This window comes from Schistocerca gregaria, chromosome 4 (genome assembly GCF_023897955.1).
Source record: "Schistocerca gregaria isolate iqSchGreg1 chromosome 4, iqSchGreg1.2, whole genome shotgun sequence".
Taxonomy (NCBI): domain Eukaryota; kingdom Metazoa; phylum Arthropoda; class Insecta; order Orthoptera; family Acrididae; genus Schistocerca; species Schistocerca gregaria.
Window position 1 is genome coordinate 714,357,449 of NC_064923.1, and position 16,926 is coordinate 714,374,374.

Here is a 16,926-nt window from a genome sequence, read left to right on the forward strand (position 1 = left end):
CCATGTTGCTGAAATAAATGGCAGTTGACAGAATAATTGTCAGATATCTATTTATTCATTCCTTAGTTCGTGTCACTAGAGAAAGCATTATTCATGCCTTGTGTAAGTATCAAACTAAAACTTAGGATACTTTTCCGTCACACAACAATGTCACTTTGATTCTGTGTTAAATCACAGTCTCCCAGTAGTTATGTGGGTGACCCAGTTCACAGACTGAAGGACCCTCCAACAGACAACTGTCACCATAGTGTTCATCCAGGATACTTTTCGTGACAATGGCTGCCCCCCCCCCCTTTTTAAATGAGCCAGTAATGAATGGATAATTTATCAGAGCAACTTGTGTATTTCATATTAAGATTATGGACACATACTCAAAGAGGCCCCCATGAACCCCGGACCTTGCCATTGGTGGGGAGGCTTGTGTGCCTCAGCAATACAGATAGCCGTACTGTATGTGCAACCACAACGGAGGGGTATCTGTTGAGAGTTCAGACAAACGTGTGGTTGCTGAAGAGAGGCAGCAGCCTTTTTAGCAGTTGAGGGGCAACAGTCTGGATGTTTGACTGATCTGGCCTTGTAACACTAACCAAACGGGCTTTACTGTGCTGGTACTGCGAATGGCTGAAAGCAAGGGGCAACTACAGCCATAATTTTTCCCGAGGGCATGCAGCTTTACTGTATGGTTAAATGATGAGGGCGTCCTCTTGGGTAAAATATTCCGGACGTAAAATAGTCCCCCATTCGGATCACCGGGCGAAGACTACTCAGGAAGACGTCGTTATCAGGAGAAAGAAAACTGGAGTTCTATGGATCGGAGTGTGGAATGTCAGATCCCTTAATCAGGCAGGTAGGATACAAAATTTAAAAAGGGAAATGGATAGGTTAAAGTTAGATACAGTGGGAATTAGTGAAGCTCGGTGGCAGGAGGAACAAGACTTCTCTGGTCAGGTGACTACAGGGTTATAAATTGTGGCCAAGATAGACACGAAGCCCACGCCTACCACAGTAGTACAAGTTTATATGCTAACTAGCTCCGCAGATGTCAAAGAGATTGATGAAAAGTATGATGAGATAAAGAAATTATTCATATAGTGCAGGGAGACGAAAATTTAATTGTCATGGGTGACTGGAATTCAAGAGTAGGAAAAGGAAGAGAAGGAAACATAGTAGGTGAATATGGAATGGGATTAAGGAATGAAAGAGGAATCCGCCTGGTAGAATTTTGCACAGACCATAACTTAATCATAGCTAACTCTTGGTTCAAGAATCATAAAAGAAGGTTGTATGCATGGAAGAGGCCTGGAGATACTGACAGGTTTCAGATAGATTATATTATGGTAAGACAGAGATTCAGGAACCAGGTTTTAAATTGTAAGACATTTCCAGGTGCAGATGTGTACTCTGACCACAATCTATTGGTCATGAACTGTAGATTAAAACTGAAGAAACTGCAAAAAGGTGGGAAATTAAGGAGATGGGACCTGGATAAACTGAAAGAACCAGAGGTTGTAGAGACCTTCAGGGAGAGCATTAGGGAACGATTGACAAGAATGGGGGAAAGAGATACAGTAGAAGAAGAATGGGTAGCTTTGAGAGATGAAATAGTGAAGGTAGCAGAGGATCAAGTAGGTAAAAAGACAAGGGCTAGTAGAAATCATTGGGTAACAGAAGAGATATTGAATTTAATTGACAAAAGGAGAAAATATAAAAATGCAGTAAAAGAAGCAGGCAAAAAGGAATGAAAATATCTCAAAAATGAGAGAGACAGGAAGTGCAAAATGGCTAAGCAGGAATGGCTAGAGGACAAATGTAAGGATATAGAGGCGCATGTCACTAGGGTTAAGAAAGATACTGCTTACAGGAAAATTGAAGAGACCTTTGAAGAAAAGAGAACAACTTGCATGAATATCTAGAGCTCAGATGGAAACCAAGTTCAATGCAAAGAGGCGAAAGAAGAAAGGTGGAAGGAGTATATAGAGGGTCTACACAAGGGTATGTTCTTGAGAACAATGTTATAGAAATGGAAGAGGAAGTAAATGAAGATGAAATAGGAGGTATGATATTGCGTGAAGAGTTTGACAGAGCACTGAAAGACCTAAGTCGAAACAAAGCCCCAGGAGTAGACAACATTTCATTAGAACTACTGACAGCCTTGGGAGAGCCAGTCATAACAAAACTCTATCATCTAGTGAGCAAGATGTATGAGACAGGCGAAATACCCTCAGACTTCAAGAAGAATATAATAATTCCAATCCCAAAAAAAGCACGTGTTGACAGATGTGAAAATTATCGAACTATCAGTTTAATAAGCCACGGTTGCAAAATACTAACACAAATTCTTTACAAACGAATTGAAAAACTGGTAGAAGCCAACCTTGGGGAAGATCAGTTTGGATTCCATAGAAATGTTGGAACACGTGAGGCAATACTGACCTTAAGAATTATCTGAGAAAATAGATTAAGGAAAGGAAAACCCATGTTTCTAGCATTTGTAGACTTAAGAGAAAGCTTTTGACAATGTTGACTGGAATACTCTCTTTCAAATTCTGAAGGTAGCAGGGATAAAAAAGGGATCGGTTAGTGGGGCATATTCTGAGGCATCAAGGGATCACCAGTTTAGTATTGGAGAGCAGAGTGGAGGGTAGAAATAATAGAGGGAGACCAAGAGATGAATATACTAAACAGATTCAGAAGGATGGTTGCAGTAGGTACTGGGAGATGAAGAAGCTTGCACAGGATAGAGTAGCATGGAGAGCTGCATCAAACCAGTCTCAGGACTGAAGACCACAACAACAACAACTCAAAGAGAATGTGGGTAAAAAGCTTTGTGCAGCCATCCTGATTCATTTTTCCTGGTTTCACTAAATGTCTGTATTTATTTATGCCAGCAGGATGACTTCATGCAAATTAAAGGATGATGCCTCTAAGACTTCTGCTATTCTTAAGTAAACCAAACTAGCATCTCACCTCTAATGAGTCAATGACAATCAGATGTTGACCTTTGTGTGAATTACTTCTTTTTTGGTTATTTTAAGCTACCTAGAGTTTTGTTGTTGCAACTGAGCAACATTGTCAAATGTTAGTGAGTTACTGATGACTATTAATAGGTTGGCATTATTGCCACAGAAGCAGCACCGTAGTCCATTTTTAAGTGCTGAATCTTGTTGTATTTGTTTGTCTCACACAATACAACAGAATGTAACAATACCAGAGAAGGAAAATTGCTACTCACGATATAGCGGAACTGCTGAGTCGCGATAGGCACAACAAAAAGATTCACACAATTGTAGCTTTCGGCCATAAAGGCCTTTGTCAGCAGTACACACACACACACACACACACACACACACACACACACACACACATAAACGCGCGCGCGCGGTAATGCAACTTGCACACATGTCTGCAGTATCAGTAAACTGAAACCACACTGACTCAGCATCTCCGCTATATGGAGAGTAGCAACTTTCCTTCTCCAGTATTGTTATATTCCATCCTGGGTTTTCCATTGTTTGACAATACAACAGAAGTTTGATGCAAATATACCATCCATATATGATTCAATTTTAAGACTTCCTCTACACTGAAAAAGTTTCCAACTACATGAAGACGTGTGGTAATTACCGATTTTAGTGAGAACTTGTGTGTTAATAAAGTAAATTAATGGGACACCACTGCTTTGCAATAAGTTCCGCCACAGCCAAACTTCTGTACCTCCCACACTAGATTACCTTTTCATTTCAAAATGTATTTCTCTAAGGTACTTCAAATGTGAAACACTCCCAGGATGTCTATGCAGACAAGAAACAAAACACCCTCATTATTCCCAGATAAAAATATACTTTTCCTGGGTGAAAATACACTATACCATTGGTTTATTTTTTTCGTGTTATCAATCCTTTGAATGGTAAAGGTTTTATACACCGGTGCAGAATTTCCCGGCACTCTAGGAAACGAAACCCAGCTAAAATAACGCGTTTCGGCACTATCTTCCATGCACAGCAATGTGTCCACTTCATATTTTCATAAAATGGAAGTGTAAATAGGTATTTCACCAAATATAGCATGATAGCTTCCGAAGCACTGAAATCGAGATCGTGGTGCACCTTTGTCAGTCAATCATAGTTCATGTTACATGATATTACCAGCAAAAGACAGCAGATATTCAGAGCATAAGACATGCAATGTAGTCAGCCAATAGCACATCACTGTACAGTTCTGCGAATACACAAATAGGAAAAGAGAATTGTTTAAATTAATATCCACACACTATAGCTAAAAGAAAAGCTAAGCTCACATAAATATTGGTAGTGAAAATGTTTTTGCTGTGGGGTCCCCCTGTACTGTAGCAAGTTATTATGAAATAACATTCATTGCAGTAAAGCATGCAGCCATGTAGCTCGGTGGCTGCAGGATTGTGTCTTTGCTATGACTCACAGCGCAGCTGACGCTACAAGCCGTGAGAATGGTCTCAAGTAACATCTAGTAGGAACGTAAATTCATACACCGTACTTATCTAAATAAACCATAGTAATTATAAACCAATTTTGTTCGAACTAGGTATACCATCTTTTGTTATTAAGAAAAGAATCATGTCAAAATTTCAAATTTTTATCTCGTATAGTTCCAGAGATGGAGAAAAGTACTTAAATGTCCAAAAACTGACAATTATGTTTCAAAACACAGTTAGGAAAAATAGCAGTTTGTCTTTTATTATCATCTAAAGTCATAGACAGAGCTCTCAGTGTATTAACTCACTTAATTGGAATTGTCTTTTCAAAACTTTAATTACTCTGCATTTCGTAGTGTAAAAGAATCATTCAAAATTATTATCTGCTTATTATTTTGTTGTGTTTATACATGGGAATGAATGAGAGAGTGACCGGGTGACATATGTAAAAACTTAATACTATTTTATGTAAAAACTTATAAAATTGAATTGTGGGAAAATTGTGGTGCAACCACAAAGCTGATGATGCATGTCGATGTGTGCTTGCTTTTGTAAGAGAGCAGCCAGAATAGAAGTTGGAATTGGAAAAAGTTTCAAAATTAATTTACAGATTATTTTGCATTTTGGTCTATTTTATTAAACATTATATTAGAAATTGGCTGTGTAATAACATCAATGATTTTCTGAGTAGTGATTGGCTCCGGCAAGTTTTGCCGTGAGAATGATCTAGAAGGATCATTCTGATTGGTCATTCAGACCAATCAGAGTTAAGCTATTCCCATGCGCAAAAAGTTAGATAGGCTGAGAGTGGGGTGGCCTCTAGCGAGTCGTTAGGCAACCTTCGTACGTGTAACATCACGCTAAATGTTGCCAAGAAAATAACTTGTAAAATGAAGAACTGTTGAGTTGATTGCTGACAGGAAGTGTCATGACTTAGGCAGTTTAAGTTACAAACATTGTAAGGACACTTTAATTACTTCTAACTTTGAAGACCACTGATACGACCGAAGTTTCAACTCGCTATAGTAGTGGGTCAGTAACTGTCAGATTGAACATTAATTGGGTCAGACTGCTAGATATTCTGGCTGTTTTGTTTTTTTGTCCCCCTCCCCCCCCACCATGTGAGAACATTTTGTAGAGTGTGAGATGGGAATAGTAGAGCAGTTAAAATAGTAAATTCGGACTTCTAGCAAATTTAGGTGCTTCCTTAAGGATAAAAACCAGTTCACTAAAATTTCAAAAGGCTTACTGCAGGTAAACTGCATTTACCCACCACCCGAAATTTGTTAAAATGAACTTACAGGAATTGATTTGCAACTTGAGTTACGTGGCCTCTAAGTGGTAGGTATTAGGTCGTAGTTTCATCGACGCTACTTTACATGGCCTAGTGAGTACCTACTACTGCAGAGTGAAGGGACATGGTAAGGAAGCCATACTGAGGTAGGTGGGCAAATCTAATGATATAGACAGTACGAACGAGCGAAGTCGACAACACAATCCGCCCCGCCACACTCTCCCCTCCTCCCCACCCCTCAAGGGTGTAGTTAGGCAGGATCCTAAGAGGATAGCTTAAACTGAAGCAGCAGAATAGCCTATTTCCAGCAAGTGCAATTATAGAGTTCACTGCTGTGCAGTGGACATTTCTTGGCCAATCTGCCTGAATAAATGTTATAGCAACCACATCGACTTTTACACAGAAAAGTCAATTACGTGCGAACTTGCTCAGGAACTCATCACACACTTTTTTAAAAGGATAATTGTACTTCTTGCCACTATTATTGGATAATTTTTAATCTGTGGAAGAACTAAAATGAATAAGAAAAATTAAACTTGACTGAATAATATGTAATCTACTGATAAACTAAAATAAATATGAAAAATGAACCTTGGAGCTTGGTCTTTTTTAGTGTGTGTTACCCTTTAAGATATATCAAACACATATGTGCTATAGTTCAACTCTTTTATCCTGGCGGCTCGCGAATCGCCGCCCAGACACGGGAGATCACTGTGTTGCCAGTTACACGCGACGCACGCATCAAGAGAGGCAGCGCCATAGTATAGCATAGTTCGCAAGCTTAAGTTTAGGGGGGAGCGAGCAGTTTATGAAGTAAAGCCACCAGGGCCGCTTTAAAATAATAAAGTCAAATGCGCCCGCTGTAAATAAAACTTTTATTACAGGTGCGAAAGACGGAATATTTCTCAATATTACATAAGACACCTATGTGGTACTTAAATTAAATGAGATATTTTATACAGTAAACTATACATGAAATTTAGTTATCTTGTCCACATTTCATTCTCAACACTGTGGCAACTAAAATCGACCATACGGAAAGTATACGCTATGGTCTTTTTTTACCTCTGCAAACTCTTCAAAATTTCGTGCAATGGTTTGCTACATTTAATGCTCCACAAAAACTGAGTTGAACATCGAAACAAAATTTAGTCATTTATGGGGGGAAGGTATCAGTCAAGAAGATATGTAAAAATCAAATTTTTGGGGCAAATAGTTTTTGTGAAATCGAATGATAAGTGTATCAAAGCAGTGAGAACACACTGTGTTGGCACAGGCAAGCAATGCAGTGATGACAAAATCGCACACAGCGCGGAATGCAGGTAGCACGTGTGTGCAGCAGTGAAAGGGTTAATGAAGAGACAAAGCACTAGAAATTTCAAAAAACTGCATTCAAACGAATAAAATTCGTGAAGTAAGACACTTCGATGTTGTTTTTAAATAAAGAAAAAATTATGCTTCGCCCAAGGTTTGAACTCATAACCTTTTGCTTAGTAGCTCGACACCTTAACCATTACGCTAACGCAGCTTGTCCGGCTGCAAAACTCCATGACGACTCTTAATACATCACGCAAAATACTGACAAACACTGTTGGTATGATTATGAATTACTCATGCTTAGTCAAAGTACAATTGGAAATAAACAATTACCGCTGTTCATTATTGCGAAAAAGGTGTTCATGAGATTGATACAAACACCTTTCCTTGCTATCGCCTGAGTTAGGAGCCTTATTGCTTGTTTGGTTTAATTAATTAATAGAATATGAAGCAATTGGTATAAAGAATGCTTTTTCCAAACTTTCTATAAAAGAAAGTCTGCTATCAAGAGATGGCTTTTGTTCTACTACTTTATTTATCACTGAACCTTTCTAAAACTGGAGACACTCGTCCGTGCTCTGCACTGCAGTCAAGATCTGGCAACGTCATTCTCTGTTCATTGGCTGACTGCGTTTTGTAACGTCAGATGCGCAGAACAAACCTAAACTTGGCCGCCAACATAAATGACGCGCACTTTCATAAAATTGTAAATAGGATCATAAATGGCTGGTCTTCTGAGTCCAAAATTTTTCCAAGTGATTGGCCCTGAAAGTGTTTTGAATGAGATTCAAACATTCCATGATTCAAGAAATTATTACTGCTGGCTGATGCTTGTGTGTACTTTGTTTTGCTGTTGTAAATGGAGCATTTTCTTTGCACTAAGGTTTTATTTTGGTGTTATTCTCTCACTGATGTTTTACTGATGCAGTATTATTCGTCAGAAGGAGGCTACAGTAAAATTCTTTGTTAGAGTATCAGTTCTTACCAGTCAAAATTACAAAAATTTAACTGGAAACTAAAACACTGAAAAACTCTTAAAAAGAAGGGTTTTCCTGGATAAAATCTTTCCCAGGTTTTCCTCAGATTTCCCATTTGTCCCGGGGCATATAACCCTGACTCAATTTGTAACAAAGGGATCTTGATTGTGTTTATCTGATTTCAAACACTCAGTATTTTTGTTCTTCTTCTTTATTTTGTAAACTAGGAATGACAGCATTCTCTGATGGAGCTACATTTGTTGTTGCTCAAATGGTCTTTATGATTTTTGCACAAGAGTACCTGTTAACTCTGGAAACATGGCTGAGATTTTTTCACCTCAGGTGTGCATTGACCAAGTTCGTACACATGTTTCACATAGTATGGGTGTGCCTTATCACACCCTTTTCTCAGTGAATGGTAATTTGAGAGTATGTGCACATCTGTAAGAGTGTATTAGCACCCTGTAAATGATGTGACCATCCAATCTCCATTTGCTGAAATCTGCCTAACTTGTACAATTTAGGTTGCCCCGCAGGCTCCTATCCAACCTTCTCCACTTCTTTGTTTACTATTTCATTTCTATCTTTCAAAATAATGAATACCCAATTCCAAATTCTGTTCAATTTTAAGAACATTAGTTTCAGCCAAACCCCAGTTAAAAGTATTAATAAATATGATTGATAACAATGGAAATAAGTATACACCAAGAAAATGCTAATCAAATACTGGCTACACTAATAATAAGAGAACTTCTATACAAAACACAAAACCAACTAATGGCTCCCTTCCTCAGACAAATAGCAAACAGAAAAGCATGAAATTTGGTAAGTATAATATATAGGAAGATATGATTCTTGGCACTACAAGTGACATGACTTCCAGTCTCTCATACTAATTTTAACTGTTATTTTTAGTACAGTGTTCATTTATAGTTTCAATGTTACACTCATTAATTGGCACTGTTGTCATAAAAACATATAGCATGTGCGCTACCTGGGGAGTCTTTTAGAAAATGATATTTATAAATGACTTTTATTACATACTTACTAATAAATCCTTTGATGCCAAGTGATTCTATTTCTGTGTATACCAGCAGCCGACTATAGGTCTCAACAAGTGCAGGAGCAAGTGCCAGGTTTGACTTTGCTTGGGCCAGCTTGATTACATGAGTGACAATACTGTGGATGAGGCTCATCTTGGAGTGCACAGTAAGGGAGTCAAGAATCGACATGGACAGTGGAGTTGTGGGTCCACTTGCTAGAGCTGCATTGTTGGACATTGGAAGCAAAGGAGCCTGTTGTGGCCCCTTCTGAGTGCCCAGGATCGTCTCTACTAGGGCTGCCATTGGCCGTGAAAAATATTCCTGGTTTGTGGAGTATGCATTGCAGAGTAGAGCAATGCGATAATCGGAGCCCATGCACAAGCCTGAATTGCTTGGCATTACCAAGTGTTGCAGGAACCTGTATCACAAAACAATAATAGTGAAGTGTGAGTATGTCATTGTAAAAAAAACTACTTTTTTGTGAATGTTCCCCCTGAAAAGCAAAAGAAAAGAAAAGGTTCTCCCAATATCAATATGCAAATTACTATTTTATTTATTGAACAAAGTCTACTATGGTACACTTCTACCACCATCCATAAAAACTATAGGGCATTTACTCTAAAAAACAAAAGTTGATATGGGGCAATCAGTATCTGCAAATAACCTTGAAGCTCTGAACCTCCACCTTCTGTATGGCAAGCCCAATCACCTTGTACACCCTAATGTGGTCAGTTACTGTGCTTATTGCATTTCCACCGAAAGATCTCTGCCCTAGTCAACTACCACCTTCAACTCACATATACAGCCTACCTTTCTACATTACAAAGTACAAACATTTCATTCACGGCCTCACTGCATTTCCTATCCCATTACTACCACACTTCTTGCTATTCACTGGTAGTGAACTTTCTCATATACTAACATCTTCCACATCTAGGGCCTTGTCACTGTCATTCACTACCTTTCCCAGCATACTTTGAGCTACTAAACCATTCGTTCTTTATGGTACATATGATGAACCACATTCAGAACTACTCTTTCTTTGAGTCATTGAAGAGAGTATTTACAAACAAATCCACAGTAGATCAACTGGCGTGTAAACCTTACATTTCTAATAGTTCATAGGTCACTTACACAAATCCATTCTAGGCAAGTAGTCCCAAACGCTTCACCTAGTTCAGATTCATATATTATATCACTGTCATTTGGATTCATAGCCGAGATACTTTCTCTTCATTATTTCTTAGCCTCAACACTTTCTCTTAAATAAAAATCACTAGGACATCCTATGCTCAATGAACCAAATCCACAGATATGAACCACCACTTCCATTATGTCCAACAAATCACATTTTAATAACTACTGCCTCTTCCACAGAAAGAACAAGAAATCTGTTCTGTATGTGATGGATCTGTAGTGATCTCTCCACTAATGTACTGAAGATAATGTCAATATATTCTTAGATAGGTATAATCCTGAAAACCTTGTGATATATCCTCTCATACACTTCAATGTTCCAAATTAGACTTGCTAATAAGTAACAAGGAACAGTGAAACCACATTCTCCACCAGTGCTTTACAAATCTTTCATTATCTTAAAATGAGGAATATCCTCATTAAAATACTTCTCAAATTTCTCGAAGGTGTACTACACCACCCATCCAACCTATGAAATATCCTGGTACATCACTGAATCGTTTCTACTTTCAACTTCTTTCCATGTGGGTCATATCAAAGGGATCGAAATTGACCTGATCCACACTCTCATCCATTTTTCATATCCTTTTCCAATTCTATAATAGGTTATATCTGATCACACAAGAGGAATGGGCATCTGCAAAAACAAACACATCATCTTCAAATCCATTCCAAGAGCAAGCTATTAATCACAACCAAGGTTGATTTCAAGGGATGCTTTGCAATCCTTGTCATTTGAGTGTCTCCACCCCCCCACCACCAGTTTCTGTGAATTACAAAGGTACGCACTGTCCCACAAACCACCAACACATCCTTCACATGCACTCATCCTGGCTTCCATCTTTACTAGTTCCTCTTCCAGCAATCTTCCACCTCTCCCATTCTGTATCTCCTCCCCCTCCCCCCTTTCCACCACCATCACCATCACATCATCATCTCTCTCTGTCCTCAAAGGAGCAAATGAGTTCTGTTCATAGGCTGTGAGGCTTCCAACACACTGTTATCTTAGAGTTTCCCTCCATTCTGCCAGCCCCCACCTTACCTGAAATAATTTCTCTTCTTGACATTCACAAACACAACAAACTACTACTACTATCTGTTCTCAGTTTAGATAAGTTTTATTCTCGGATTAATGAGATTTATACCTTCCTATCATGTACATTATGTGCACTACAAATTCAATCAGAACATTTTTAAGGAGACTTTCAGAATGTAAAACAGTGAGGTGCAGGTTTAACAGAACAGGGAGTTATACAGTGGTAAGCTTACATGACATGAGAGCACAATGACACTGAGGGCAATAAAACAGGCTGAGATTGTGACATTAGTTTGCTTAGCTTGCAAAACACTGTAATAGGTAGCCAATGTTATAAAGACTGTTTATGTCTAAAGTTTAATGTTGAAATTTATTGTATATTTGAGCCATACAACAAACACATATCAAACACTGCTAGTGCATGGTTCAGACACACTAAATTACGTAAAGTGACCATTTGAAGTTAAATCTATAGTAACTACTATTTCGCTTGTACAGTGTCTTATCTTAGTATAAATTCAGGCTTGTTTAGTCATGAATTGTGAATGTGTTACAAACAATTACAAATGCAGTTTCATGGTATTGAGGACAATAAATCAATATGTGGTACAAAGTAGTTTATTCTTGCCACTTTCATGATTAGCTTTAAAAGAGCAGAAATCAAACAGTCAACAGATTCTGGTTGAAGTGATTGCTATAGCAAGCAGAAATCTACTAATACCAGTATTGCTGGCCTCTGTTTTGATCAGAACCAAGGTGTAACCTTCCTACACGTCGGTTAGGGGCCTGAAGATGACATAGTAAATCACCGAAAATGGCAGTCAAATAAAATAAGTTTGGAAACAAGACGGCTGAAAGATGTTTAATTAGACATCCTGTATCGAACAGCTGAGTCCCGCATCCATCTCTGAAAAGATGGGCATACAGTGTCTCATCACTGGCGAGTAGTCAATAAGTTTCAAACTACAATAACGTATAAGAACGAAGGCTTCAATGGCCGGTGTCATAGTGATTAAAATTCTTCTGGGTATTATGCCGCATCATTGCTAAAAACTAATAACAATAATAAACTAAAACCGACATTTCGGCCAAATTGCAATGGCCTTCCTCAGGGCACGACTGGTTTTGCATGGGGCTATGAAACCTACGTTCTTATATCAGTGACCTGTATGGGCAGGAAATCTACCAACACATACGGAAACTGGAGCTGCTGAGGAAGAGGAAGGTGAAACTGCTGAATGATTTGGTGTTCCTTAAAAGGTGCCGAGATCATCATGTCATCCTGAAATTCATCAGGGTACGGCCTCAAATCGATACAGGAAGATCAAGAACCATTTACTATCGGGCCAGCCATGCATTATTAAGGGAGAGGATACAACACCTCCGGAGCTTCATAGACTACAACAAAAGGCAACTGCACAGCATGCATTTATGGCTGTCAACTATGTTATCAGTGAAGGACTGGGATAACATTGACCGAATAACCCACAACCAGGTCTGCATGGAGGAGGACTTGGTCAGTAGTCAACAAAAAAAAGAAATTTGAGGAGCTAACGGGGAAACAAACACCACTCACAGCTAAGTCTGGATACAGCTCATACCATGGTTAAAATCTCGACATAGACCATCAGTGAGGCAGCGACGTCAGTTCTGTCCAAAGGATTAAACTTCGCAGCTATGCCCACAAAGATTCCCACAGAAGAGAGCATTCAATCTGTGGAGGCATCACTCCACCAAGTACCACGTGTCGTAGCAGAAAAGATAAGGCAGGAAACTAAGAATTTTACAAACAGCAAAACCACCCAAAGTCAATATCACACATGAAGAAAGACAGGCCATAAAGGAGCACAGGAATAACAAGGATACTGTGGTCCTACATGCGGACAAAGGAAACACTACGGTTCTGATGGACACTTCTGAATATGAAAAGAAGATGGACGAACTGCTAAGCGATCCCATTTACAGAGTACTAAGGAGTGACCCGACGGCGAGGATAGGGAGAAATACGAAGGCACTCATAAAGGACTCAAGAATTGTTCCTGACACAGCCAGGAGACTAATCACCAAAGTGCCTGTTCCTCCTAGAATCTACTAACACAGAGCAGGTGATAACTAAAACTATCAGACTTGAAGTCTAATGTTCACAACTGACAGTGACCATATGGTTGAAATCGGTCATGCCTAATGAAACAAACTATTACAAATGGAGGCATTATTCTTCCTTCAAACCACTACTGTTGCAGAAATTTGTGATGTTCATCATGGAGAATGGCAGGAAAGTTCGGGTTTAACACCCCATTAAAGTCACTAGAGATGGAACAAAAGTTCAGACTAAACAAGGGACAATCAGGAAATCAACTGACTTTTTGAAGAAGCAGTGCCAGTGTTTGCCTTAATTGATTTATGTAGACTACAGAAAATCAAAATCTTTATGGTCAGTCATAGATCTGAACATCAATCATCATCAATGAAAGAAAACTGCTTTGAATATTGTGCCACATCAACCGGCCAACCATGGTGTAATACCCAAATTTCAACAGGCAGGTAACAACATAAGAACTGCAGGGCACAGGATATCTACATCTACATATATACTCTGCACATCACTGTGAAGTGCGCAGCAGACGGTATGTTCCAATGTACCAGTTATTAGGGTTTCTTCTTGTCCCATTCACAAATGGTGTACAGGAAGAATGACTTTGAATGCCTTTGTGTGTGCCATAATTATTCTAATCTTATCTTCACGATCCCTATGTTTCACTCACATTGTAGTACATTCCTAGAGTCATCATTTAAAGCTAGTTCTTGAAATTTTGTTAGTAGGCTTTCTCGGGATAGTTAACATCTATCTTCAAGAATCTGCCAGCTCTATTTCCTCGGTATCTATGTGACACTGTTTGATGAATCAAACAAATCTGTGACCATTTGTGCTGCCCTTTTCTGTATATATTCAATAACCCATTAGTTCTATTTGGTATGCGACCCTCGCACTTTAACAATATTCCAGAATAGGTCGCATGACTCAAATCCTTTTCAGAAATCAATAAATAATGCATCTACCTGACTGCCTTGATTGTAAGCTTTCAGTATATCATGTTAGAAAAGTGTGACTTGGGTTTCCCATGATTGATGTTTCAGAATCCCTGCCAGTTGGCATGGAGGAGGTCATTATGTTTGGGGGAGGTGAGGTGGGTTGGAATTTTATTTGTCAGAATGAATGTCACTAGATAATGAATACAAGTTATGTTGCATAAGAATTGTTCAAGGCTTAATACAAGGAACAGTCCAGCACTCAAATAACATAACTTAGTGGAGCCACATAGCACTTAAGTCCATATTTCAACCCAACTCCTCCTACATACAAGTGCAATACCTTAACCAATGTACTACTCTGCCCAAAATGACAGTGAAATAGCAACAGACGCAATAATAAGAAGAATTCTGAATCACATTGATTGGGAATATGCAGCAACGCAAATGGTTAAGAAATGCATAGATATACTTCCTTGCTTGCACACTGTGACATAATGTGTACAAAATTATAGTAAATTAATATTACGAGATCAAAATTTCAATCTTTAAGACATTACATAACATAAAATTCAAGAAGCAACAGAATTATGTATTTGAATATAGGTAAAAGTTATCATCATTTTTACATATCTGTCTGGCAGTGAACACTACTTCTATATGGTGTCTAATGACTTACCCACATAGGAAAAAGGTACCTCAAGATATATGCCTTGTGAATGACAAAGTTAAAAACCAAGACAGCAATCATTTAAAAAAATCATACTCACTCATGATGAACCTTCAATGCATTTGGTATTGGTCTCTGGATATCAAGGTGATCAGACTGAGCCTTCTTCAGCAGGTGTATCCAGATACATGTCATTGCCATCTGATGTGTGCAAATGGCCTTGTTGAAATCTGGGACTGGTAATGACTCTTTCTCGGGGTAAAGTAGATCATAAAGCTTCAGCACAGGTAAAAAGTTATTTAGCTGCAAAAACAAACATTGGGAGATAGGAAAAATATTTACAGTACAAAAAGGTGTATCTACTATAAACAGTAGATTTGAAATGGTTGGGTACCATGGTTTTGAAATGGTTGGGTACCTGCACAGTATAATATCTACAAATCTCGTGTCCCTGTAGGGAGTTAAAAAGACATAAAACATTAAGGCTGTAAACATGTGTGCCCCTACACTTGATGCACTTTATTTTAAACACTTTAAGGTTAAAGGAGACCACTCATCAAAAAGCAGAAGTGTTGAGGTGGGAAGGCTGAGGGAGAGGGAGAGGGAGAGGGTGAGGGAGGGGGATTAGTAGGGGAGTGGGAGGAGAATGGGAAAGGAGAGGGAGGGGGGGAGAGTGCGGGTGAGAGAGAGGGAAGGGGATGGGAAGTGCAGGGGAGAGGGAGGGGAGGGGGAGAGGGAGGGGAGGGGGGTAGAGGGAGGGGAGGGGGAAGAGGGAGGGAGGGGGAAGAGGGAGGGAGGGGGAAGAGGGAGGGAGGTAGTGAGGTAGGAGGCAGAGGGAGAGAAACGCAGGAAGCAGAGAAAGAGAATTGGTGTGGGTGGCTAGCAGTTCAGAGGGGTGGGCTGGTACAACTGTAACAACCAATGAGAAAAATTTGGAGGGGGTGAATGGATGGAGGAAGGGGAAACTGTGGAGGGTGCTGGGACACTGTGTTACATGATATTGAGGCCAGGACAATTATGGAGCAGAGGATGTGTTGTAAAGATAATGCCTATCTGACTATAGATTTTGGTCAGTAAGATCTATCATTTAGCTACAGCTCTGCTCACCAGTTCTGAGAAAGTGGAAAGTGGAAAGATGATTTTTAACTCTTGTGCAACATCTATGACAAACATTTTTTCAGTTGTTTTGGGTGTCACAATACACACTTTTGATAGTTATTTTTGTATCTATTTCCGCTAAAGCAGTACCTTTACCCCAAGTTCTTGAGTAATGCTACCAGTCTTGACTCAAATAATAATATTATTACTGAATAAGTATGAGAATCCAAGTTCAAATCACAAGTTGTAGAGTCCATTTAGGATATTGGCAATGTCCATCTGAAGATTTACCAGCTAGGTTTCTTGCTTTCCCTACTACAAATAATAGACATTTGTTTTGAGGAAAATATATGGGCTCTTGTACTTGCTTAGTTCGTCTAGAAAATACTACCCATATGAATATAATGGACAAAAAGTCAAAGTTGCACATTTTACTTTAATTTACTTGACAATTCATTTTGGGTCGGGATCCATCTCGGATCATTCAGATAGTCAGAATGGTATTTCCCAAAATATTGGTGTGGGTGGCTAGCAGTTCAGAGGGGTGGGCTGGTACAACTGTAACAACCAATGAGAAAAATTTGGAGGGGGTGAATGGATGGAGGAAGGGGAAACTGTGGAGGGTGCTGGGACACTGTGTTACATGATATTGAGGCCAGGACAATTATGGAGCAGATAACAAACATATACATAGAATAATGTGCAAATGAACAGTTACACAGAGCATACAGATACAGTTATCACATTTATCAGAGCATACAGATCTCTGCATACCCTGTAACTGTTTATTTGCACAATATATACACATGTTTGT

At 39.1% G+C, this 16,926-nt stretch overlaps 1 protein-coding gene across 1 annotated transcript in view; it reads right to left on the reverse strand.

The window, feature by feature from the left end:
- The window catches only part of LOC126266915 (mediator of RNA polymerase II transcription subunit 23), a 174,781-nt gene that overhangs the window by 71,305 nt on the left and 86,550 nt on the right, over positions 1 to 16,926 (reverse strand). The window contains exons 8-9 of the mRNA XM_049971600.1: positions 15,115 to 15,317; positions 9,087 to 9,499 (exon numbers count right to left, since the gene is read on the reverse strand). Coding sequence (XP_049827557.1) covers positions 9,087 to 9,499; positions 15,115 to 15,317 — 616 coding nt within the window. The remainder of the gene's footprint in view (positions 1 to 9,086; positions 9,500 to 15,114; positions 15,318 to 16,926) is intronic.